This window comes from Heterodontus francisci, chromosome 3, assembly GCF_036365525.1.
Source record: "Heterodontus francisci isolate sHetFra1 chromosome 3, sHetFra1.hap1, whole genome shotgun sequence".
NCBI classification, from domain to species: Eukaryota; Metazoa; Chordata; class Chondrichthyes; order Heterodontiformes; family Heterodontidae; genus Heterodontus; species Heterodontus francisci.
In genome coordinates, this window is record NC_090373.1 from 190,652,633 (window position 1) to 190,676,121 (window position 23,489).

Sequence of the window (23,489 nt, forward strand, 5' to 3'; positions counted from 1 at the left end):
GGAGAGAGACAGGACAGAGAGGGAGGGGGAGAGAGACAGGACAGAGAGGGAGGGGGAGAGAGACAGGACAGAGAGGGAGGGGGAGAGAGACAGGACAGAGAGGGAGGGGGAGAGAGACAGGACAGAGAGGGAGGGGGAGAGAGACAGGACAGAGAGGGAGGGGGAGAGAGACAGGACAGAGAGGGAGGGGGAGAGAGACAGGACAGAGAGGGAGGGGGAGAGAGACAGGACAGAGAGGGAGGGGGAGAGAGACAGGACAGAGAGGGAGGGGGAGAGAGACAGGACAGAGAGGGAGGGGGAGAGAGACAGGACAGAGAGGGAGGGGGAGAGAGACAGGACAGAGAGGGAGGGGGAGAGAGACAGGACAGAGAGGGAGGGGGAGAGAGACAGGACAGAGAGGGAGGGGGAGAGAGACAGGACAGAGAGGGAGGGGGAGAGAGACAGGACAGAGAGGGAGGGGGAGAGAGACAGGACAGAGAGGGAGGGGGAGAGAGACAGGACAGAGAGGGAGGGGGAGAGAGACAGGACAGAGAGGGAGGGGGAGAGAGACAGGACAGAGAGGGAGGGGGAGAGAGACAGGACAGAGAGGGAGGGGGAGAGAGACAGGACAGAGAGGGAGGGGGAGAGAGACAGGACAGAGAGGGAGGGGGAGAGAGACAGGACAGAGAGGGAGGGGGAGAGAGACAGGACAGAGAGGGAGGGGGAGAGAGACAGGACAGAGAGGGAGGGGGAGAGAGACAGGACAGAGAGGGAGGGGGAGAGAGACAGGACAGAGAGGGAGGGGGAGAGAGACAGGACAGAGAGGGAGGGGGAGAGAGACAGGACAGAGAGGGAGGGGGAGAGAGACAGGACAGAGAGGGAGGGGGAGAGAGACAGGACAGAGAGGGAGGGGGAGAGAGACAGGACAGAGAGGGAGGGGGAGAGAGACAGGACAGAGAGGGAGGGGGAGAGAGACAGGACAGAGAGGGAGGGGGAGAGAGACAGGACAGAGAGGGAGGGGGAGAGAGACAGGACAGAGAGGGAGGGGGAGAGAGACAGGACAGAGAGGGAGGGGGAGAGAGACAGGACAGAGAGGGAGGGGGAGAGAGACAGGACAGAGGGGGAGGGGGAGAGAGACAGGACAGAGGGGGAGGGGGAGAGAGACAGGACAGAGGGGGAGGGGGAGAGAGACAGGACAGAGGGGGAGGGGGAGAGAGACAGGACAGAGGGGGAGGGGGAGAGAGACAGGACAGAGGGGGAGGGGGAGAGAGACAGGACAGAGGGGGAGGGGGAGAGAGACAGGACAGAGAGGGAGAGGGAGAGAGACAGGACAGAGAGGGAGGGGGAGAGAGACAGGACAGAGAGGGAGGGGGAGAGAGACAGGACAGAGAGGGAGGGGGAGAGAGACAGGACAGAGAGGGAGGGGGAGAGAGACAGGACAGAGAGGGAGGGGGAGAGAGACAGGACAGAGAGGGAGGGGGAGAGAGACAGGACAGAGAGGGAGGGGGAGAGAGACAGGACAGAGAGGGAGGGGGAGAGAGACAGGACAGAGAGGGAGGGGGAGAGAGACAGGACAGAGAGGGAGGGGGAGAGAGACAGGACAGAGAGGGAGGGGGAGAGAGACAGGACAGAGAGGGAGGGGGAGAGAGACAGGACAGAGAGGGAGGGGGAGAGAGACAGGACAGAGAGGGAGGGGGAGAGAGACAGGACAGAGAGGGAGGGGGAGAGAGACAGGACAGAGAGGGAGGGGGAGAGAGACAGGACAGAGAGGGAGGGGGAGAGAGACAGGACAGAGAGGGAGGGGGAGAGAGACAGGACAGAGAGGGAGGGGGAGAGAGACAGGACAGAGAGGGAGGGGGAGAGAGACAGGACAGAGAGGGAGGGGGAGAGAGACAGGACAGAGAGGGAGGGGGAGAGAGACAGGACAGAGAGGGAGGGGGAGAGAGACAGGACAGAGAGGGAGGGGGAGACAGACAGGACAGAGAGGGAGGGGGAGACAGACAGGACAGAGAGGGAGGGGGAGACAGACAGGACAGAGAGGGAGGGGGAGACAGACAGGACAGAGAGGGAGGGGGAGACAGACAGGACAGAGAGGGAGGGGGAGAGACTGGACAGAGAGGGAGGGGGAGAGACTGAACAGAGAGGGAGGGGGAGAGACAAGACAGAGAGGGAGGGAGAGAGACAAGACAGAGAGGGAGGGAGAGAGACAAGACAGAGAGGGAGGGAGAGAGACAAGACAGAGAGGGAGGGAGAGGACAAGACAGAGAGGGAGGGAGAGGGACAGAGAGGGAGGGAGAGGGACAGAGAGGGAGGGAGAGGGACAGAGAGGGAGGGAGAGGGACAGAGAGGGAGGGAGAGGGACAGAGAGGGAGGGAGAGAGAGAGAGAGGGAGGGAGGGAGGGAGAGAGAGAGAGAGAGAGGGAGGGAGGGAGGGAGGGAGGGAGGGAGGGAGGGAGAGAGAGAGAGAGGGAGGGAGGGAGGGAGGGAGGGAGGGAGGGAGGGAGGGAGGGAGGGAGGGAGAGAGGGAGGGAGAGAGACAGCTCTCAGGGCCATGGCGAAGAGATTACTGAGAGTTCCTGTCCTTGCTCGTCACCCAGTAGCTCTGGTGAGGATTGTGGGTGTGAATAGGGCAGGTGGGCTCAGATACCCCATCAGCAGGAAACCTGTTAACATAGATTGTCCAGGCACAGAAGCAAAGGTAACTGGGGGATTGCAGAGGAAGGCAGAGAAAAACAAACCGTTCACTCCGCCCCTCCCCACATCTCTTCGTACACAAGAAAATCGGATGCGTTAGGGTACTCTGCTTCGTCGAGGCTGTTTCTTGTGCTGTCTTTATCAGGGCTATCTCAATCCTGGACTGACCCTTTAGCAGCAGGCTCCTCATCTAATCCCATATGATCAAACCCATCTATTAACATTTCAACTGGCATTGATATGGTTCCTTTCTAACGGCTTTGATTAAAAACCTCTCCATTCTTTAACGGAGGGCTTGGCTGAGGCAGCAGGAACGATCTCAACTCCCAACTGAAAGGCCTAGTTCAGCCTAACCCACCCCACCAGCCTCGGTTAGAGGGTCCCTCCGCACAGGCCAGAGCCAATCGTGGAACCCTGCACCAACCTCCTCTTGTTGTCATCCTCCAGGAGCTGCAGCTTGTAGTAGGAGTTTGTGCCACGGACTATGTCCACCAAACCCAGCGTAGCGCTGAGAATTCTGCCACCCTGCTCGAAGACGTGAGCAGAGTCCTCCAACCCTGAAACGAGCCAATGAGAGGTCAGGTTCCTCCTGTTCACAATTCATCCCCAACCCTCCCATTCCAGGACTGGTTCTAACTCTTTCTGATATCCCCGAGCTACCAGGCCCAGTGACCTTGATTCCCCACTCCGCATTTACATTAATATGGTCAGCTGTGGCTCAGCATGTCCACTCTTGCCTCGGAATCAGAGGTCGTAGGTTCATAGTCCCACTCCAGAGACTTGAGCACGAAACCTAGGCCGACACTCCAATGCAGTACTGGGGGAGTGCTGCATTGTCTTGTGGATGAGACGTTAAACCGAGGCCCTGTCCGCCCTTGCAGCTGGATGTAAAAGATCCCAAGGCACCATTTCAAAGAACAGGGGAGCTTTCCCCGCGATCATGGCCAGTTTTCTGACCACACTGAGGATGGCTCTGGCCTGTGTGGAGGGACCCTCTAACTGAGGCTGCTGCATTCGAGGCCCAAGCTGTGTTCCCACACTCCGCACCACCACCATTCCCAGTGATGAGCAGATTAATGGTCCTGCACACTCTGAAATGCTCCGTTTTAGGGCTGAGGAGGGAGAGCAGGGACAGGCCAAACTAAAAAAGGAATGTTCAAGTAATCGGAGACATGACTTGTGGTGAGTGCAGCAGGCTCGGGTGGAACAGATGGCTCTAAGCCTTTGCTCCCAAATCTCTCCACCACTGCTGGGGGTTTTCCCCACTTCATGTCTCAGTCTGTTAGAGATTGATTGCTATACTCAGTCAACAACTGCATTATTGTTGTACTATCATACCAGGAGGGTAGAAGATGAATGAAATGGGACCTTGGGTCTTTTTAACATCCAGAAATTGTTATGTTTCTATATGGAAACATCCGCAGTTGGTGCTTGAACTCCACATACCAGAGTCAGGATCCACCGCACCCCCTCCTTTAACTGTCAGCTTCATCTTCTTTTCTGATTTGCTGGAGCCTGTAAGAGAGTCAAACTTGACTGAGTTTCATATTTACCAAATCTCAGCGGAAAACTGAAGAATATTTTCTGACAATGTGGCTGATTCTTAACTGCCCTCTAACAAGGTCGAGCCAATCTCTCCAGTGGGCCCAAAGCCACTACAAAGCAGAACTGAGCGCACACCTTCACCACATAGACTGCAGCCACTCACCGCCACCTTCTCGAACGCAATTAGGGACGCCCACTTATAAACTCCTGAGCTGCCCTCGGTGTGAGCCGTGGCTCAGAGGTTAGCACTCTCACCTCTGAGTCCGAAGGTCACGGGTTCAAGCCCCACCTTAGCGACTTGGGCATAAAATCTGAGCTGACACTCCAGTGCGGTACCGAGGGAGTGCTGCATCTTTCACATGAGATGTTAAACTAAAGGCGCGCCCGGCTCTCAGGTGGATGTAAAAGATCCTATGGAACTTTGCAAAGAGTTATTCTCGGCATCCGGCCCAGTATCTATCCCTCAACCAACCAACCCCTCTGTACGGCCAATCATAGATCATACCTGACCTGAACCTCAACTCCATTTCCCTGCTTTTGACCTATATCCCTTAATACAACAGATTATCGAATTGTTTATTTCACTGCAGTTTGTGGAATCTTGCTGTGCACAAATTGGCTGCCACATTTCTTACATCGTGACAGTGACCTCACTTCAAAATGTACTTCACTGGCTGTAAAGCATTTCGGGACATCCTGAGGTTGCGAAAGGTGCTATATAAATGCAAGTCTCTCCTAACAGACAACAGTCTAGGCTCTGACCGTGCGAACCTCTGTCTCTCTGTTACCTTCCTCCTGCTTGACTTTGCCGCTGGAGCTTTTCGTGGCCTTGTTCCCAGTGGACTTCTCAGCGATGGGTGGCTCCGGGACCACCTCAGCGGTGAGTGTGGGCCCCCAGGGTGAGATCGTGTGGACTGACAGCAGCTCCTGAAGTCTTTTCCCTGACTGGAGATCAGCGAGGAGGTCTTCAGAAACCACCCTGACGTTGGCCTCCTTCACCTCTTCCATCTTCTTGGTCATTTTGTCCAACTCCTCTGTAGGAAAGTCACCAGCAGTCAGTCAAAACCGCCTGGGAGGTGGGCGCGGTAACCAATAAAGGACAACAGCAACAGAAATTGGCCATTCAGTCCCTCGAACCTGTTCTACTTACATAGGAACATAACAGGAGGCCATTCAGCCCCTCGATCCTGTTCTGCCATTCAATTAGATCATGGGTGAACTGCATCTCAAATCCATCTACCCATCTAAGGTTAACTCTCCAGCCACTCCTGGTGACTCAGAGGGCACTTAGGGAAGGACACCAAATGCCAATTTTTCCAGCATCTCACACACCTTGAAACAGGATAGAGTAAATCTCCCTCTACACTGTCCCATCAAACACCCCAGGGCAGGTACAGTATGGGTTAGATACAGAGTAAATCTTCCTCTACACTGCCCCATCAAACACTCCCAGGGCAGATACAGTGCAGGTTAGATACAGAGTAAATCTCCCTCTACACTGTCCCATCAAACACTCCCAGGGCAGGTACAGTATGGGTTAGATACAGAGTAAATCTTCCTCTACACTGCCCCATCAAACACTCCCAGGGCAGATACAGTGCAGGTTAGATACAGAGTAAATCTCCCTCTACACTGTCCCATCAAACACTCCCAGGGCAGATTCAGTGCAGGTTAGATACAGAGTAAATCTCCCTCTACACTGTCCCATCAAACACTCCCAGGGCAGGTACAGTATGGGTTAGATACAGAGTAAATCTCCCTCTACACTGTCCCATCAAACACTCCCAGGGCAGGTACAGTATGGGTTAGATACAGAGTAAATCTCCCTCTACACTGTCCCATCAAACACTCCCAGGACAGGTACAGTGTAGGTTAGATACAGAGTAAATCTCCCTCTACACTGTCCCATCAAACACTCCCAGGACAGGTACAGTATGGGTTAGATACAGAGTAAATCTCCCTCTACACTGTCCCATCAAACACTCCCAGGGCAGGGGTTCGACAGTAAATCTCTATTGCGACTACAAATCTCATCTCTAATTCCAGTACAGCCTCCCCCGACATAACAGTGTGACATATTGAAATTTTCCTCACTAACCAATCAGTGGCCTCTGTGAGGGAGAATATCAAACTAGTCCTGAATTAGCAGCTGAGTTGTGTTGTGGTATGAGGGCGTGTGAGAGTCTGCAAGGGCGTAACAGAAAGATTGTACCACATCAACCTTCTTTAACCCAAAGAGAAAAACAAATATGTGCTCCTCAGTAAATTGCTCACAATTAACCTGAACAGATTCAATTAAAGGACGGGTCCCCGGGCGAAAGGACGGGTCCCCGGGCGAAAGGACGGGTCCCCGGGCGAAAGGACGGGTCCCCGGGCGAAAGGACGGGTCCCAGGGCGAAAGGACGGGTCCCAGGGCGAAAGGACGGGTCCCTGGGCGAAAGGACCCCATTGAGAAGCACCATACTTTGTGAACTGATGCACAGCTTGGCTTTGATGGCTGTTCCGGTGATCTTCCCTCCAAACTCCTCCACCAGAGTCTTCACCTCATCCTTTTTCCTCGTGAGCTTCCCCAGGAGGAGGACTTTCATGTTTGTCAGAGGCAGGCCTGGCGAGCAAAGAGAAAAGCGTGACAATATGAAAGACTTGTAACAAATTCATTGCCCTCCCCCAGGTGATACTGGACGGCCTGAGGAAGGAGCCATGGTTCAAGTCCCAGTCACCATGGGTTAAGATGATCTCAGGCCCATGTGATCATAGCTGACCTGAACCTCGGCTCCAGTTACCTTCCTTTGATCCACATCACTTAATACATCAGTAAAACAGATTATCTTGTTCATTGCGGTTTGTGGAATCTTGCTGTGTACAAATTCGTTGCTGCATTTCTTACTTGATATGGAGCCTATGATTGACCTCAAGGGACAGGGTGGGCTTGCTGGACGAGAGGCAGGGTGGGGTAGTGGAGGCAAAGCAGAGTGAGTCAAATTGGAGCGGTCTACTCCAATCACAGTCCTAGCTCCACACTGGAGCTGTCTTCTCCACTCCCAGAGTGATCTCCATATCGGAACTGTCCAGTCCAATCAGTCCTAGCTCCACATTGGAGCTGTCTACTCTAATCACAGTCCTAGTTCCACACTGGAGCTGTCTATTCCACTCCCAGAGTGATCTCCACATTGGAACTGTCCAGTCCAATCACAGTCCTAGCTCCACATTGGAGCTGTCTCCACTAATCCCAGACTCAGTTCCACAGTGGTGCTCTCTACGTCAATCACTCCTTGCTCCACACTGGAGCTCTCTACTCCAATCATAGTCCTAGCTCCACACTGGAGCTCTCTGGAGGGGTGCAGGAACCAGGAGCAGGTATCACCAAGGTGCACAGAATACTGGGGGAGATAGATAGCACGAGAGTAGGGAATAGTAAGTTATTAGGTAGGGTCAGAGTAAGGAAGAAAATAATAAAGTCCGAATCAGGGTTAATGTGCATGTATGTGAATGCATGGAGTGTGGTTAATAAGATTGGTGAGGTACAGGCACAGATTGCCATGTGGAAATATGATGTTGTGGTTATAACAGAGAACTGGCTCAAAGAAGGGCAGGACTGGGTGTTAAATATTCCTGGATACAAGGTGTTCAGGAAAGATAGGAAAGGGAAAAATAGGGGAGGGGTGGCGGTATTAAGGACAGTCTTGCAGTGCTGGAGAAAAAGGATGTCCTAGAAGGGTGGAGGACAGAATCAATTTGGCTGGAGTTAAAGAACAAAAAAGGTGCAGTTACATTGCTCGGTGTTGTCTATAGGCCACCAACTAGTGGGAAGGACGTGGAGGAACAAATTTGCAAGGAAATTACAGAGAGGTGCAAAAATTATAGAGTAGTTATAATGGGGGATTTTAATTATCCAAACAGAGATTGGGATAGTAGCAGTGTAAAGGGCAGTGAGGGGGAAGAGTTCCTACAGTGTGTTCAGGAAAATTTTCTACAGCAGTATGTTGCTAGTCCAATGAGAAAAGAAGCACTGCTAGACCTGGAACTTTGGAATGAGGTGACCCAAGTGAATCAAGTATCAGTAGGAGTGCATTTAGGGCACAGTGATCATTGTATCATAAGGTTTAGGCTGACTATGGAAAAGGACAAAGAGAAATCCAGGGTAAGTATAATTAACTGGGGAAAAGCCAACATCAATGGGGTAAGAATGGAGCTGGGGCGAATAAATTGGGAGTCAAAATCTGGCAGGAAAACCAGTAGCTGAACAATGGGCTACCTTCAAAGAAGAGATACTTTGGACACAGTCGAGGTATGTTCCCTCGAAGGGGAAAAGTAGGGCAAACAAATCCAGAGCTCCCTGGATGACAAAAGAGGTAGAGATTAAGATAAAGACCAAACAGTGTGCTTATGACAGATGCCAGGTAGAAAATACTATTGAGAACCAGGCTGAGTATAGAAGGTCCAGCGGGAAAGTGAAACAACAAATAAGAGGGGCAAAGAGAGAGCATGAAAAGAGACTGACAGCTAGCACTAAAGGAAATCCCAAAGTTTTCTATAGGCATAGAAATAATAAAAGGTGGTAAGAGGAGGAGTGGGGCTGATTAGGGATCAGAAAGGGGACATACACAGAGAGGCAGAGGGCATGGCTGGGGTATTAAATGAATACTTGGCATCTGTCTTTACCAAGGAAGATGATGCAACCCAGGCAATGTTGAAAGAGGAGGTACGTCAGACACCAGAGGGGTTTAAAATTGATCAAGAGTAAGTACTAGATAGGCTGTCTGTACTTAAAGTGGATTAAGCATCAGGACCGGATGAGATGCATCCAAGGCTACTGAGGGAAGTGAGGGTGGAAATTACAGAGGCACTGGCCATAATTTTTCAGTCTTCCTTAGACTCTGGGATGGTGCCAGAGGACTGGAGAATTGCAAATATTACACCCTTGTTCAAAAAAGGGTGTAAAGATAAACCCAGCAACTACAGGCCAGTTTAACTTCGGTGGTGGGAAAACTTCTAGAAAAAGTAATTTGGGACAAAATTAATAATCACATGGACAAACGCGAGTTAATTAAGGAAAGCCAGCATGGATTTCTTAAGGGAAAATCATGTTTAACTAACTTGCTGGAGTTTTTGAGGAGGTAACAGAGAGGGTTGATGAGGGCAATGCTGTTGATGTGGTGTACATGGACTTTCAGAAGATGTTTGATACAGTGTCACACAACAGACTTGTGAGCAAACTTGTAGTTCATAGAATAAAAGGGACGGTAGCAGCATGGATACGAAATTGGCTGAGTGAAGGAAACAAAGAGTAGTGGTTAATGGATGTTTTTCGGATTAGAGGAAGGTTTATAGTGGAGTTCCCCAGGGATCAGTGCTGGGACCCTTGCTTTTCCTGATCTATATTAATGACCTAGACCTTGGTGTACAGAGCACTATTTCAAAGCTTGCAGATGATACGAAACTTGGAAACATTGTGAACTGAGAGGAGGATGGTGTAGAACTTCAAAAGGACTTAGACAAGTTGGTAGAATGGGCAGACAGGTGGTAGATGAAGTTCAATGCAGAGAAATGTGAAGTGATTCATTTTGGTAGGAAGAACATGGAGAAATAATATAAAATAATAGGTACAATTCTAAAGGGGGTGCAGGAGCAGAGAGAGCTGGGTGTACATGTGCATAAGTCACTGAAAGTGGCAGGACAGGTTGAGAGAATGGTTAATAAAGCATTCAGTAACCTGGGCTCATTAATAGGGACATAGTGTACAAGAGCAAGGAAGCTATGTTGAACTTGTATAAGATACTAGTTCGGCCTCAGCTGCAGTATTGTGTCCAATCCTGGGCTCCGCACTTGGATATATTCAATGACCCAGCCTCCGCTGCTCGCTGAGGAAGAGAATTCCAAAGATTAACGACCCTCAGAGAAGAAATTCTTCCTCATCGCCTCTTAAATGGGAAACTCATTATTCTGAAACTAGTCGTAGATTCCCCCACGAGGGGAAATATCCTCTCAGCATCTACCCTGTCAAGCCTCCTCAGAAACTTATATGTTCCAATCAGATCACCTCTCATTCATTTGAATTCCACCACGAACCTTCTCTGAACTGCTTCTAATTCAATCCTTAAAATAAACAGACCAAAACTGTACACAGTCTCGCCAATGCCCCATACAGCTGTAGCAAGACATCCCTACTTTTATACTCCATCTCCCTTGCAATAAAAGCAAACCTTGCATTTGCCTTCCTAAATACTTGCTTGGTGGTTTTTTGTGATTCATGTACAAGGACACCCAGATCTCTCTGTACTGCAGCATTCTGCAGTTTCTCTCTATTCTTCCTGTCAAAGTGGACAACCTCACATTTTCCTACATTATATTCCATCTGCTTTGAACTATATCGCCGTTCCTTCACAATCGCTGGGTCAAAATCCTGGAACTCCCTTCCTAACAGCGCTGTGGATGTTCCTCCCTCACATGGACTGCAGCGGTTCAAGAAGGCACCACCACCTTCTCAAGGGCAATTAGGGATGGGCAATAAATGTTGGCCTTGTTAGTGATGCCCACATCCCATGATAGTATCAAGAGAAAAAGCCTACTTTCAGCTGGGTCTCATCAGTGGAGAGAAAACGCCACTTTACACACTCTGGCGCAGGTCGACGAGAATCCCAGGAATCGAGACTCAAACACCTTCAGCTGCCCTAAGTTTTAGAAAAGAACGCCCTAAATCTCTACAACTTCTCTCTCCTCCTTTAAGATGCCTCTTAAAACCTACCTGTTTGACCACCTGTTCTAACATCTCAAGTGGCTCAAAGTCAAATATTGTTCGATAACGCTTCTGTGAAGCATCTTGGGATGTTTGACTATGTTGAAGGTGCTTGTTGCTGCTGTGTTCAGGGGAATCTAAAGGGACCTTTACCACTCGCGATCCTACTTTTAAACTCGGTTTTAAAAAAAGGAGTCACTTGAAACAACTGCCAAACTGAGATTATTTTAAACACCTCCCCACCAGTTGAAGTATTTCTTTGCAATTTTCTCGCCAGCGCATCCCAAAAAAATCCCCAAAACGCTCTCCCTTCAACTGGCTCTGGTTTCGAATCTAATCACAGCCAGGGCACAGTGTGATCCCGGGCTGGGCATGCTTACCTACGGGTGTCGCGGGAACGCCGGTGTCAGTGGAGCTAGAATTCTCAGTGCTGGCAGCTGGAAGGGTGGGTGGGAAAATCCGGACCTGCCTCTTGAACTTGAACTTCTTCAGGTAGGGAATCTCGTGGAATTCCTGGAAATCACAAATTCCGCAGGTGAAGGCAAATCATGTAAACGCGCATGATGGCCCAGCTAAGGGAGAGTGTGCTGGGCTCACTGTAACTCAAGGTCAGACAAGGCCTGTCCAGACTGCAAGGAGACATCTCAATCCCAATGGACTCTGGGATTCCAGTCAAAGACACACGGCCCCGAGAGTAAACGGGTATGATATAGTTGGGATTACGGAGACATGACTGCAAGGTGACCAGGGATGGGAAATGAACATCCAGGGATATTCAGTATTTAGGAAGGACAGACAAAAAGCAAAAGGCGGGGAGTTGCACTCTTGGTTAAAGAGGAGATTAACACAATAGTGAGGAAGGATATTAACTCTGACGACGTGGAATCTGTATGGAATCTGCAGCTGAGGTGTTTGAGAGCTGAGAAACAATAAGGGGCTAAAAACGTTAGTGGGGGTTGTATATAGACCCCAAACTGTCGTGGTGATGTTGAGAATGGCATTAAACAGGAAATTAGAGACACATGCAATAAAGGAACATCTGTAATTATGGGTGACTTTAATCTGCATACAGATTGGACAAATCAAATTAGTCACAATACCGTAAAGGAGGAATTGATGGAGTGTATACGGGATGGTTTTCTGGACCAATACATTGAGGAACCAACTAGAGAAAAGGCCATCCTAGACTGGGTATTGTCTAGTGAGAGAGGAATAATTGACAATCTAGTTGTGCGAGACCCCTTGGGGATGAGTGACCATAATATGATAGAATTCTTCATCAAGATGGAGAGTGACGTAGCTGATTCTGAGACAAGGGTCCTGAATCTTAGTAATGGAAACTACAAAGGTATAAGGCGCGGGTTGGCCATGATGGATTGGGAAACGTTACTTAAAGGGATGACGGTGGATAGGCAATAGCAAACATTTAAAGAGCGCGTGGATGAACTGCAACACTAGTTTATTCCTGTCTGACACAAAAGTAAAACAGGAAAGGTAGCCAAACCATGGCTTACAAGGGAAATTAGAGATAGCATTAGATCCAAGGAAGAGGCATATAAAGCTGCCAAAAAAAACAACAGACCTCAGGATTGGGAGCAGTTTAGAATTCAGCAAAGGAGGACCAAGGGATTGATTAAGAAGGGGAAAATAGAGTGCGAGAGCAAGCTTTGACAAGGTCCCACATGGCAGACTGGTACAAAAGGTGAAGTCACATGGGATCAGAGGTGAGCTGGCAAGATGGATACAGAACTGGCTCGGTCATAGAAGACAGAAGGTAGCAGTGGAAGGGTGCTTTTCTGAATGGAGGGGTGTGACCAGTGGTGTTCCGCAGGGATCAGTGCTGGGACCTTTGCTCTTTGTAGTATATATAAATGATTTGGAGGAAAATGTAGCTGGTCTGATTAGTAAGTTTGCGGACGACACAAAGGTTGGTGGAGTTGCGGATAATGATGAGGATTGTCAGAGGATACAGCAGGATATAGATCGGTTGGAGACTTGGGCGGAGAAATGGCAGATGGAGTTTAATCCGGACAAATGTGAGGTAATGGTCTAATACAGGTAGGAAGTATACAGTAAATGGCAGAACCCTTAGGAGTATTGACAGGCAGAGAGATCTGGGCGTACAGGTCCACAGGTCACTGAAAGTGGCAACGCAGGTGGATAAGGTAGTCAAGAAGGCATACGGCATGCTTGCCTTCATCGGTCGGGGCACAGAGTATAAAAATTGGCAAGTCATGAGGGACTTGAGGTTGTTTTCGTTAGAGAGAAGGAGCAGGAGAGGTGACTTAATAGAGACATATAAGATAATCAGAGGGTTAGATAGGGTGGATAGTGAGAGTCTTTTTCCTCGGATGGTGATGGCAAACACGAGGGGACATAGCTTTAAGTTGAGGGGTGATAGATATAGGACAGATGTCAGAGGTAGTTTCTTTACTCAGAGAGTAGTAGGGGCGTGGAACGCCCTGCCTGCAACAGTAGTAGACTCGCCAACTTTAAGGGCATTTAAGTGGTCATTGGATAGACATATGGATGAAAATGGAATAGTGTAGGTCAGATGGTTTCACAGGTCGGCGCAACATCGAGGGCCGAAGGGCCTGTACTGCGCTGTTATGTTCTATGTTCTATGCTGCAGCTGTACAGAACTTTAGTTAGGCCACACTTGGAATATTGCGTGCAATTCTGGTCGCCACACTACCAGAAGGACGTGGAGGCTTTGGAGAGGGTCCAGAGGAGGTTTACCAGGATGTTGCCTGGTCTGGAGGGCATTAGCTATGAGGAGAGGTTGGATAAACTCGGATTGTTTTCACTGGAATGACGGAGGTGGAGGGCGACATGATAGAGGTTTACAAAGTTATGAGCGGCATGGACTGAGTGGATAGTCAGAAGCTTTTTCCCAGGATGGAAGAGTCAGTTACTAGGGGACATAGGTTTAAGGTGAGAGGGGCAAAGTTTAGAGGGGATGTGCGAGGCAAGTTCTTTACACAGAGGGTGGTGAGTGCCTGGAACTTGCTGCCGGGGGAGGTGGTGGAAGCAGGTACGATAGTGATGATTAAGAGGCATCTTGACAAATACATGAATAGGATGGGAAGAGGGATATGGTCCCCAGAAGTGCAGAAGGTTTTAGTTTAGGCAGTCATCAAGATCGGCGCAGGCTTGGAGGGCTGAATGACCTGTTCCTGTGCTGTACTGTTCTTTGTTTGTTCTTGCGGGAAACATAAAAATTGACTGTAAAATTTTCTATAGGTATGTGAAGAGAAAAAGATTGGTGAAGACAAATGTAGGTCCCTTACAGTCAGAAACAGGGTAATTTATTATTGGGAATAAAGAAATGGCTGACCAACTAAATGCATACTTTGGTTCTGTATTCACAAAGGAGGACACAAATATCATACCAGAAATGTTGGGGAACACAGGGCTTAGTGAGAGAGAGGAACTGAAGGAAATCAGTATTAGTACAGAAATGGTGTTGGGGAAATTGATGGGATTGAAGGCCGATAAATCCCCAGGGCCTGATTGTATGCATCCCAGAGTACTTAAGGAAGTGGCCCTAGAAATAGTAGATGCATTGGTGGTCATCTTCCAAGATTCTACAAACTCTGGAACAGTTCCAACAGATTTGAGGGTAGCTAATGTAACCTCACTATTTAAAAAGGGAGGTAGAGAGATAGCAGGGAATTATAGACCAGTCAGCCTGACGTCAGTAGTGGGGAAAATTCTGGAGTTCATTATCAAAGGTTTTATAGCAGAGCACTTGGAGAACAGTGGTAGAATTGGACAGAGTCAGGATTTACGAAAGGGAAATCATGCTTGACAAATCTACTAGAATTGTTCGAGAATGTAACTAGTAGAGTTGATGAGGGGGAGCCAGTGGATGTGGTTTATTTGGACTTTCAGAAGGCTTTCGACAAAGTCCCACATAAGAGATTAGCGTGTAAAATTAAAGCACATGGGATTGGGGATAGTGTATTGCGATGGATAGAAAATTGGTTGGCAGACAGGAAACAAAGAGTAGGGATAAATGGGTCTTTTTCTGAATGGCAGGCAGTGACTAGTGGGGTACCACAGGGATCGGTGCTAGGACCCCAGCTATTCACAATATACATTAATGATTTAGATGAGGGAACTAAATGTAATATCTCCAAATTTGCAGATGACACAAAACTGGGTGGGAGGGTGAGTTGTGAGGAGGATGCAGAGAGGCTTCAGGGTGATTTGAACAAGTTGAGTGAGTGGGCTAATGCATGGCAGATGCAGTATAATGTGGATAAATGTGAGGTTATCCACTTTGGTAGCAAAAACAGGAAGGCAGATTATCTAAACGGCTATAAACTGAGAGAGGGGAATATGCAGCGAGACCTCGATGTTCTCATACACACCAGTCGCTGAAGGTAAACATGCAGGTGCAACAGGCGGTAAAAAAGGCAAATGGTATGTTGGCCTTCATAGCAAGAGAATTCGAGCACAGGAGCAGGGATGTCTTACTGCAATTATACAGGGCTTTGGTGAGGCCACACCTGGAATATTGTGTGCAGTTTGGGTCTCCTTATCTGAGGAAGGATGTTCTTACTATAGAGGGAGTGCAGTGAAGGTTTACCAGACTGATTCCTGGGATGGCGGGACTGACGTATGAGGAGAGATTGAGTCAGTTAGAATTATATTCGCGGGAGTTCCGAAGAGTGATGGGGGATCTCATAGAAACTTATAAAATTCTAACAGGACTTGACAGGATAGATGCAGGAAGGATGTTCCTGATGGTGGGGGAGTCCAGTACCAGGGGTCATAGTCTAAGGATACAGGGTAAACCATTCAGGACTGAGATGAGGAAAAATTTCTTCACCCAGAGAGTGGTGAGCCTGTGGAATTCACTACCACAGAAAGCAGTTGAGGCCAAAACATTGTAAGTTTTCAAGAAGGAGTTAGATATAGCTCTTGGGTCTAAAGGGATCAAAGGATATGGGGCGAAAGCAGCAACAGTTTACTGAGTTGGATGATCAGCCATGATCATAGTGAATGGCGGAGCAGGCTCGAAGTGCCGAATGGCCTACTCCTATTTTCTATGTTTCTAGGCCCCTCAGGCTGGGTGAGGGGCCACATTTTAGAATCAAAGAGTCATGCCTACTAGCTACAGGCCTTTAAAGCCCACTTACCATCAAAGAAACAACCTTCAGGAGGGGCAAGAAAAAGTACATGGTGAAGGGAACAAGCAACGCTGAAGTCACGAGTTCAAATCCCACCCCAGCAAGCTTTTATCATATTCTCGGGATGGGTATGAATGGCCAGTTTCCTTCCCTCAAAGACATTTGATGAACCAGTTGCATTTTACAACAAAATTTGACAGCTTCATGGTCGCTTTTACTGTTACAAGCCTTTTTCAACTCAAATGTAAATTGTGAAACTGCCCTGGTGGGATTTGAACTCACATCCTCCTGATTACTAGTCCTGAAACCTAACCACTACACACCAGAGCCTGCACAAACTGGGCTGGCACCAGAAAATAAAACTGTGAAGCTGTGCCCAGTTTATTGCTCACACCTCAGAAGGTAAGCATGACACAGGACACAAGTTTAGCAGTGAGGAGTAATCGTATAACAAAGAACTTCTTTGCCTAGAAAGGTGAGAATGTTTGGAGTTGACACTTAAAAGCAGTTTCAAAATCCATCAACATGACAGTGACAGCACTTGACAGAATCGTACAGCACAGGAGACCATTCAGTCTATCGTGCCTGTGCCAGCTCTTTGAAAGATCTATCCTACTTGTGCCACTCCCCTACTCTTTCCCCACAGACCTGCATATTTCACCTTCTCAAGTATTTATCCAATTCCCTTTTGAAAGTTATTATTGAATCGGTTTCCACAGCCCTTTCAGGCAGAGCATTCCAGACCGTACAAACTCGGTGTGTAAGGAAAGTTTTCGTCTCCCCCTGGTTCTTTTACGAATTATCTTGGAGAAAGAAGTGAATACTTGTGGCCTTTTGTGTTGCTAGTTCAGTCGCTCAGCTCTTACTGATTGTGAGTGGAGACCCTGGGCGTGAGCGGAGACCCCCACCCAAGAGCACAGAGCCTTGCTCACGAGCAGAGTTGAAGGCTGCAGCAGTGACTGACACAGCTATTCTGAACCAAAGTTTCTTCCAGCTTCAGGATGGGGACTTACTGGAATTTGTTCCAAGAGCAGTAGCAATAACTCCTGAGCTGCCAAAGTAACCCTCACTGCTGCCCCCCGCCCCAGGGGAAGCTACCAGAACAGCAGCACACCGCCATCTAATGGCTGACATCTGATACTACAGCACTGTGTGCCACACCAGTTGCACTGCCAATGCCTGGCAGAGCAGCCAATTAAACAGCAACTGAAGGTCAACAGACAAAGGAAATACTCGGTGCAATGCAAGTTCAAAAGCAAAGGAAAATAAATGTTTTCAAGATACAAGCACATAAAATAAAAACTGCTCCGAGCCAAGCTGACACTCAGCAGACAGGGAGGAGTGAGTCTTGATATCCCTCGCCACTAATAAGAGGGAACCTGCATTTATATAGCATCTTCAGAATGTCCGAAAGCACTTCAAAGGCAATGAAACCGTGTTGTGCTGGCAAACTGGCCACCTTGTTTCCTACACTATAACAGTGACTGCACTTCAGAAGGTTGTGAAAGGCGCTACAGAAATGCAGGTTCTTTTACGCCCAGTTGAGGGGGCAGACAGGGCCTCGGTTTAACGTCTCACCTGAAAGAAGGCACCTCCGACAATGCAGCACTCCTTCAGTTCTGCAATGGAGTCTCAGCCTGGGTTTTTATGCTCAACTGTCTGGAGTGGGACTTGAACCCACAACTCAGAAGACAGTGTGCTACCGACAGAACCACAGCCGACACCCGAAGAAACAAAAACAATCTGCAACCAATAAAAGCCATAAACACAGGTTACTGTTATGGCAGTGCTGTCACATACCTTCGGCGTGACCCAGTCCTTGCAGCTGGGTGTTTGGGTACAGGCACTACACTTGGTCCAGGCTGTAACGTTACCGGTGCAGCAGTAGGCATCGCCTTTCAGTACCAACTGCCCTTTGCATTCTTTACAGGGCACCAGGGCACCGAACGCCATCCCGTCAGACACCCGGTCCAGGATCTACACACAACCAGAACAAAACATACATCAGCAGGGGTAGGGGTTACAGAACTCAAACATCCTGCAGTCAGCGCACTCAATCTCCACGGCAACAACCTAAACGCCATTACAATAAAGGCTGATGCATGCGCCCATCAATCCCAACTCCCACACCATCCCAGGCTGCTAATACTAACATCCCATCGAGTTCTCATTTGTCCACTACTGCAGCCACAGCGTTGGGCGATCAGTGCCCAGCCAAACCTGCAGGGCCACACAACTCAAACAGGGCGAACCACTGACGACAAATATACAAAGAGCCTTCATCTTGGCCGAACAGCCAAGGTTTGGGTCCTCCTTATCCAAAAGGGAATATTTTACATGCAAGCCAATCACAACAGGAGAGGCCATGTCAAGTGAGCCAATCACAAGGGGGCAGTGTCGGGCGAGCCAATCACAACGCAAGAGGCAGTGTTGGGTGAGCCAATCACAACGCAAGAGGCAGTGTTGGGTGAGCCAATCACAACAACAGGGCAGAGTCGGGCGAGCCAATCACAACAACAGGGCAGAGTCGGGCGAGCCAATCACAACAAGGGGCCATTGTCGGGCGAGCCAATCACAGCAGGAGAGGCAATGTCGGGTGAGACAATCACAGCAGGAGAGGTAATGTCGGGCGAGCCAATCACAGCAAGGGCGGCAGTGTCAGGCGAGCCAATCTCAACACGAGATGCAGTGTCAGGCAAGCCAATCACAAAAAGAGAGGCAGTACTGAGTGAGTCAAACACATAAGGAGCAGCAATGGTGGGTAAGCCAACCATAATAGGAGAGCTATTCATCAGAAAGCCAATCAAAATCAGAAGCGCTGTCAAGGAAGGTAGCATCATCAGAGCACATGCGTCGGAGACGGAGAAACTGTGAGAATGGAATGGAGTCCTTACAGGAGGCAGGGTGTGAAGAAGTGTAGTTGAGGTAGCTGTGGGAGTCAATGGGTTTATAATGGATATTAGTAGACAGCCTATCCCCAGAGACGGAGACAGAGAAGTTGAGGAAGGGAAGGGATGTCGGAGATGGACCATGTAAAGGTGAGAGAAGGGTGGAAATTAGAAGCAAATTTGATAAAGTTTTCCAGTTCGGGGCGGGAGCAGGAAACGGCACCGGTACAGTCATCAATGTACCGGAAAAAGAGTTGGGGGAGGAAGCCTGAGTAGGAATAGAACAAAGAATGTTTGACATATCCCACAAAAAGACAGGCATAACTAGGACCCATGCGGGTACCCATAGCAACACCTTTTACTTGAAGGAAGTGCGTGGAGTTGAAGGAGAAGTTGTTCAATGTGAGAACAAGTTCAGCCAGGCGGAGGAGGGTGGTGGTGGATGGGGACTGGTTGGGCCTCTGTTCCAGGAAGAAGCGGAGAACCCTCAAACCGTCCTGGTGGGGGATGGAGGTGTAGAGCGATTGGACGTCAATAGTGAAGAGGAGGCGGTTGGGGCCAGGAAACTGGAAATTGTCAAAATGACGTAGGGTGTCAGAAGAGTCATGAATGTAGGCGAGAAGAGACTGGACCAGCGGAGAAAAGATTGAGTCAAGCTAGAAAGAAATAAGTTCAGTGGGGCAGGAGCAGGCTGACACAATGGGTCTGCCGGGACAGTCCTGTTTGTGGATTTTGGGAAGACTCCAATGGTGAGTTTGCACAAATATGGCAACTTTGATCAGAAAGCACTCCAGCCCCTCCCCTCCACTCCTTTACATTTCTATCTTCACACAGAAAAGAGGAATATAGGACCAGGAGAGGTCATTCAGCACATCAGGCCTCTTGATATGATCATGGCTGATCCGTATGAGACCTCTCCTAGACTGTGCTGACAGACAAAAGAGGCATCAAAGTCACTTACTGCTGACTCTCCGGAGGGAACCTCTGTTGGTTCGCGATGAGAAGCTCCTTCAGGTCATTAGTAGAGCATCTAGTCTGTCAGACTCAGCCTTAATAGCAGATTAAAGGTCACTTACTGCAGATAGTGGTGAGGGAGAGAGTGAGGGAGAGAGTGAGATGGAGTAGGCGAGGAGGGGGCAGAGGGATAGCGAGGGGGTGGGGGGAGGGAGAGAGAGGGGAGGTGGGGAGAGGGGAGAGGTAGAGGAGAGGGGGGAGGGAGGGGCGAGGAGAAGGCGAGGGGGGAGGGGGGGGAGGGTAGGAGAGGGGGGGTAGGGCGAGGGGGGTTAAGGGCGAGGGGGGGTTAAGGGCGAGGGGGGGTTAAGGGCGAGGGGGGGTTAAGGGCGGGGGGGGTTAAGGGCGGGGGGGGGGTTAAGGGCGAGGGGGGGGTTAAGGGCGAGGGGGGGGTTAAGGGCGAGGGGGGGGTTAAGGGCGAGGGGGGGGGTTAAGGGCGAGGGGGGGGGTTAAGGGCGAGGGGGGGGGGTTAAGGGCGAGGGGGGGGGTTAAGGGCGAGGGGGGGGTTAAGGCGAGGGGGGGGTTAAGGGCGAGGGGGGGGGTTAAGGGCGAGGGGGGGGGTTAAGGGCGAGGGGGGGGTTAAGGGCGAGGGGGGGGGTTAAGGGCGAGGGGGGGGTTAAGGGCGAGGGGGGTTAAGGGCGAGGGGGGGGTTAAGGGCGAGGGGGGGGTTAAGGGCGAGGGGGGGGGTTAAGGGCGAGGGGGGGGGTTAAGGGCGAGGGGGGGGGTTAAGGGCGAGGGGGGGGTTAAGGGCGAGGGGGGGGGTTAAGGGCGAGGGGGGGGGTTAAGGGCGAGGGGGGGGGTTAAGGGCGAGGGGGGGGGTTAAGGGCGAGGGGGGGGGTTAAGGGCGAGGGGGGGGTTAAGGGCGAGGGGGGGGGTTAAGGGCGAGGGGGGGGGGTTAAGGGCGAGGGGGGGGGGTTAAGGGCGAGGGGGGGGGTTAAGGGCGAGGGGGGGGTTAAGGGCGAGGGGGGGGTTAAGGGCGAGGGGGGGTTAAGGGCGAGGGGGGGGGGTTAAGGGCGAGGGGGGGGGTTAAGGGCGAGGGGGGGGTTAAGGGCGAGGGGGGGGGTTAAGGGCGAGGGGGGGGGTTAAGGGCGAGGGGGGGGTTAAGGGCGAGGGGGGGGTTAAGGGCGAGGGGGGGGTTAAGGGCGAGGGGGGGGTTAAGGGCGAGGGGGGGGGTTAAGGGCGAGGGGGGGGTTAAGGAGAGGGGGGGGGTTAAGGGCGAGGGGGGGGTTAAGGGCGAGGGGGGGGTTAAGGGCGAGGGGGGGGTTAAGGGCGAGGGGGGGGGTTAAGGGCGAGGGGGGGGGTTAAGGGCGAGGGGGGGGGTTAAGGGCGAGGGGGGGGGTTAAGGGCGAGGGGGGGGGTTAAGGGCGAGGGGGGGGGTTAAGGGCGAGGGGGGGGGTTAAGGGCGAGGGGGGGGTTAGGGCGAGGGGGGGGGTTAAGGGCGAGGGGGGGTTAGGGGCGAGGGGGGTGGGGTTAGGGCGAGGGGGTGGGGTTAGGGGCGAGGGGGGTGGGGTTAGGGGCGAGGGGGGTGGGGTTAGGGCGAGGGGGGTGGGGTTAGGGGCGAGGGGGTGGGGTTAGGGCGAGGGGGGTGGGGTTAGGGGCGAGGGGGGTGGGGTTAGGGGCGAGGGGGGTGGGGTTAGGGGCGAGGGGGTGGGGTTAGGGGCGAGGGGGGTGGGGTTAGGGCGAGGGGGGTGGGGTTAGGGGCGAGGGGGTGGGGTTAGGGCGAGGGGGGTGGGGTTAGGGGCGAGGGGGTGGGGTTAGGGGCGAGGGGGGTGGGGTTAGGGGCGAGGGGGGTGGGGTTAGGGGCGAGGGGGGTGGGGTTAGGGGCGAGGGGGGTGGGGTTAGGGGCGAGGGGGGTGGGTTAGGGGCGAGGGGGGTGGGGTTAGGGGCGAGGGGGGTGGGGTTAGGGGCGAGGGGGGTGGGTTAGGGGCGAGGGGGGTGGGGTTAGGGGCGAGGGGGTGGGGTTAGGGGCGAGGGGGGTGGGGTTAGGGGCGAGGGGGTGGGGTTAGGGGCGAGGGGGGTGGGGTTAGGGGCGAGGGGGGTGGGGTTAGGGGCGAGGGGGGTGGGGTTAGGGGCGAGGGGGGTGGGGTTAGGGGCGAGGGGGGTGGGGTTAGGGGCGAGGGGGGTGGGGTTAGGGGCGAGGGGGGTGGGGTTAGGGGCGAGGGGGGTGGGGTTAGGGGCGAGGGGGGTGGGGTTAGGGGCGAGGGGGGTGGGGTTAGGGGCGAGGGGGGTGGGGTTAGGGGCGAGGGGGGTGGGGTTAGGGGCGAGGGGGGTGGGGTTAGGGGCGAGGGGGGTGGGGTTAGGGGCGAGGGGGGTGGGGTTAGGGGCGAGGGGGGTGGGGTTAGGGGCGAGGGGGGTGGGGTTAGGGGCGAGGGGGTGGGGTTAGGGGCGAGGGGGGTGGGTTAGGGGCGAGGGGGGTGGGGTTAGGGGCGAGGGGGGTGGGGTTAGGGGCGAGGGGGGTGGGTTAGGGGCGAGGGGGTGGGGTTAGGGGCGAGGGGGTGGGGTTAGGGGCGAGGGGGGTGGGGTTAGGGGCGAGGGGGGTGGGGTTAGGGGCGAGGGGGGTGGGGTTAGGGGCGAGGGGGGTGGGGTTAGGGGCGAGGGGGGTGGGGTTAGGGGCGAGGGGGGTGGGGTTAGGGGCGAGGGGGGTGGGGTTAGGGGCGAGGGGGTGGGGTTAGGGCGAGGGGGGTGGGGTTAGGGGCGAGGGGGGTGGGGTTAGGGGCGAGGGGGGTGGGGTTAGGGGCGAGGGGGGTGGGGTTAGGGGCGAGGGGGGTGGGGTTAGGGGCGAGGGGGGTGGGGTTAGGGGCGAGGGGGGTGGGGTTAGGGGCGAGGGGGTGGGTTAGGGCGAGGGGGGTGGGGTTAGGGGCGAGGGGGGTGGGGTTAGGGGCGAGGGGGGTGGGGTTAGGGGCGAGGGGGTGGGGTTAGGGGCGAGGGGGGTGGGGTTAGGGGCGAGGGGGGTGGGGTTAGGGGCGAGGGGGGTGGGGTTAGGGGCGAGGGGGGTGGGGTTAGGGGCGAGGGGGGTGGGGTTAGGGGCGAGGGGGGTGGGGTTAGGGGCGAGGGGGGTGGGGTTAGGGGCGAGGGGGGTGGGGTTAGGGGCGAGGGGGGTGGGGTTAGGGGCGAGGGGGGTGGGGTTAGGGGCGAGGGGGGTGGGGTTAGGGGCGAGGGGGGTGGGGTTAGGGGCGAGGGGGGTGGGGTTAGGGGCGAGGGGGGTGGGGGTTAGGGGCGAGGGGGGTGGGGTTAGGGGCGAGGGGGGTGGGGTTAGGGGCGAGGGGGGTGGGGTTAGGGGCGAGGGGGGTGGGGTTAGGGGCGAGGGGGGTGGGGTTAGGGGCGAGGGGGGTGGGGTTAGGGGCGAGGGGGGTGGGGTTAGGGGCGAGGGGGGTGGGTTAGGGCGAGGGGGGTGGGGTTAGGGGCGAGGGGGGTGGGGTTAGGGGCGAGGGGGGTGGGGTTAGGGGCGAGGGGGGGTGGGGTTAGGGGCGAGGGGGGTGGGGTTAGGGGCGAGGGGGA

General features: G+C 52.8%; 1 protein-coding gene across 1 annotated transcript in view; it reads right to left on the bottom strand.

Moving 5' to 3' along the window:
* The window catches only part of parp1 (poly (ADP-ribose) polymerase 1), a 70,240-nt gene that overhangs the window by 12,356 nt on the left and 34,395 nt on the right, over nucleotides 1-23,489 (bottom strand). Inside the window, 8 exon segments of the mRNA XM_068028608.1 lie at nucleotides 3,098-3,230; nucleotides 4,120-4,188; nucleotides 5,007-5,252; nucleotides 6,683-6,823; nucleotides 11,335-11,467; nucleotides 17,893-18,069; nucleotides 19,942-19,964; nucleotides 19,967-20,015. Of these exon segments, the coding sequence (XP_067884709.1) occupies nucleotides 3,098-3,230; nucleotides 4,120-4,188; nucleotides 5,007-5,252; nucleotides 6,683-6,823; nucleotides 11,335-11,467; nucleotides 17,893-18,069; nucleotides 19,942-19,964; nucleotides 19,967-20,015 (971 nt within the window).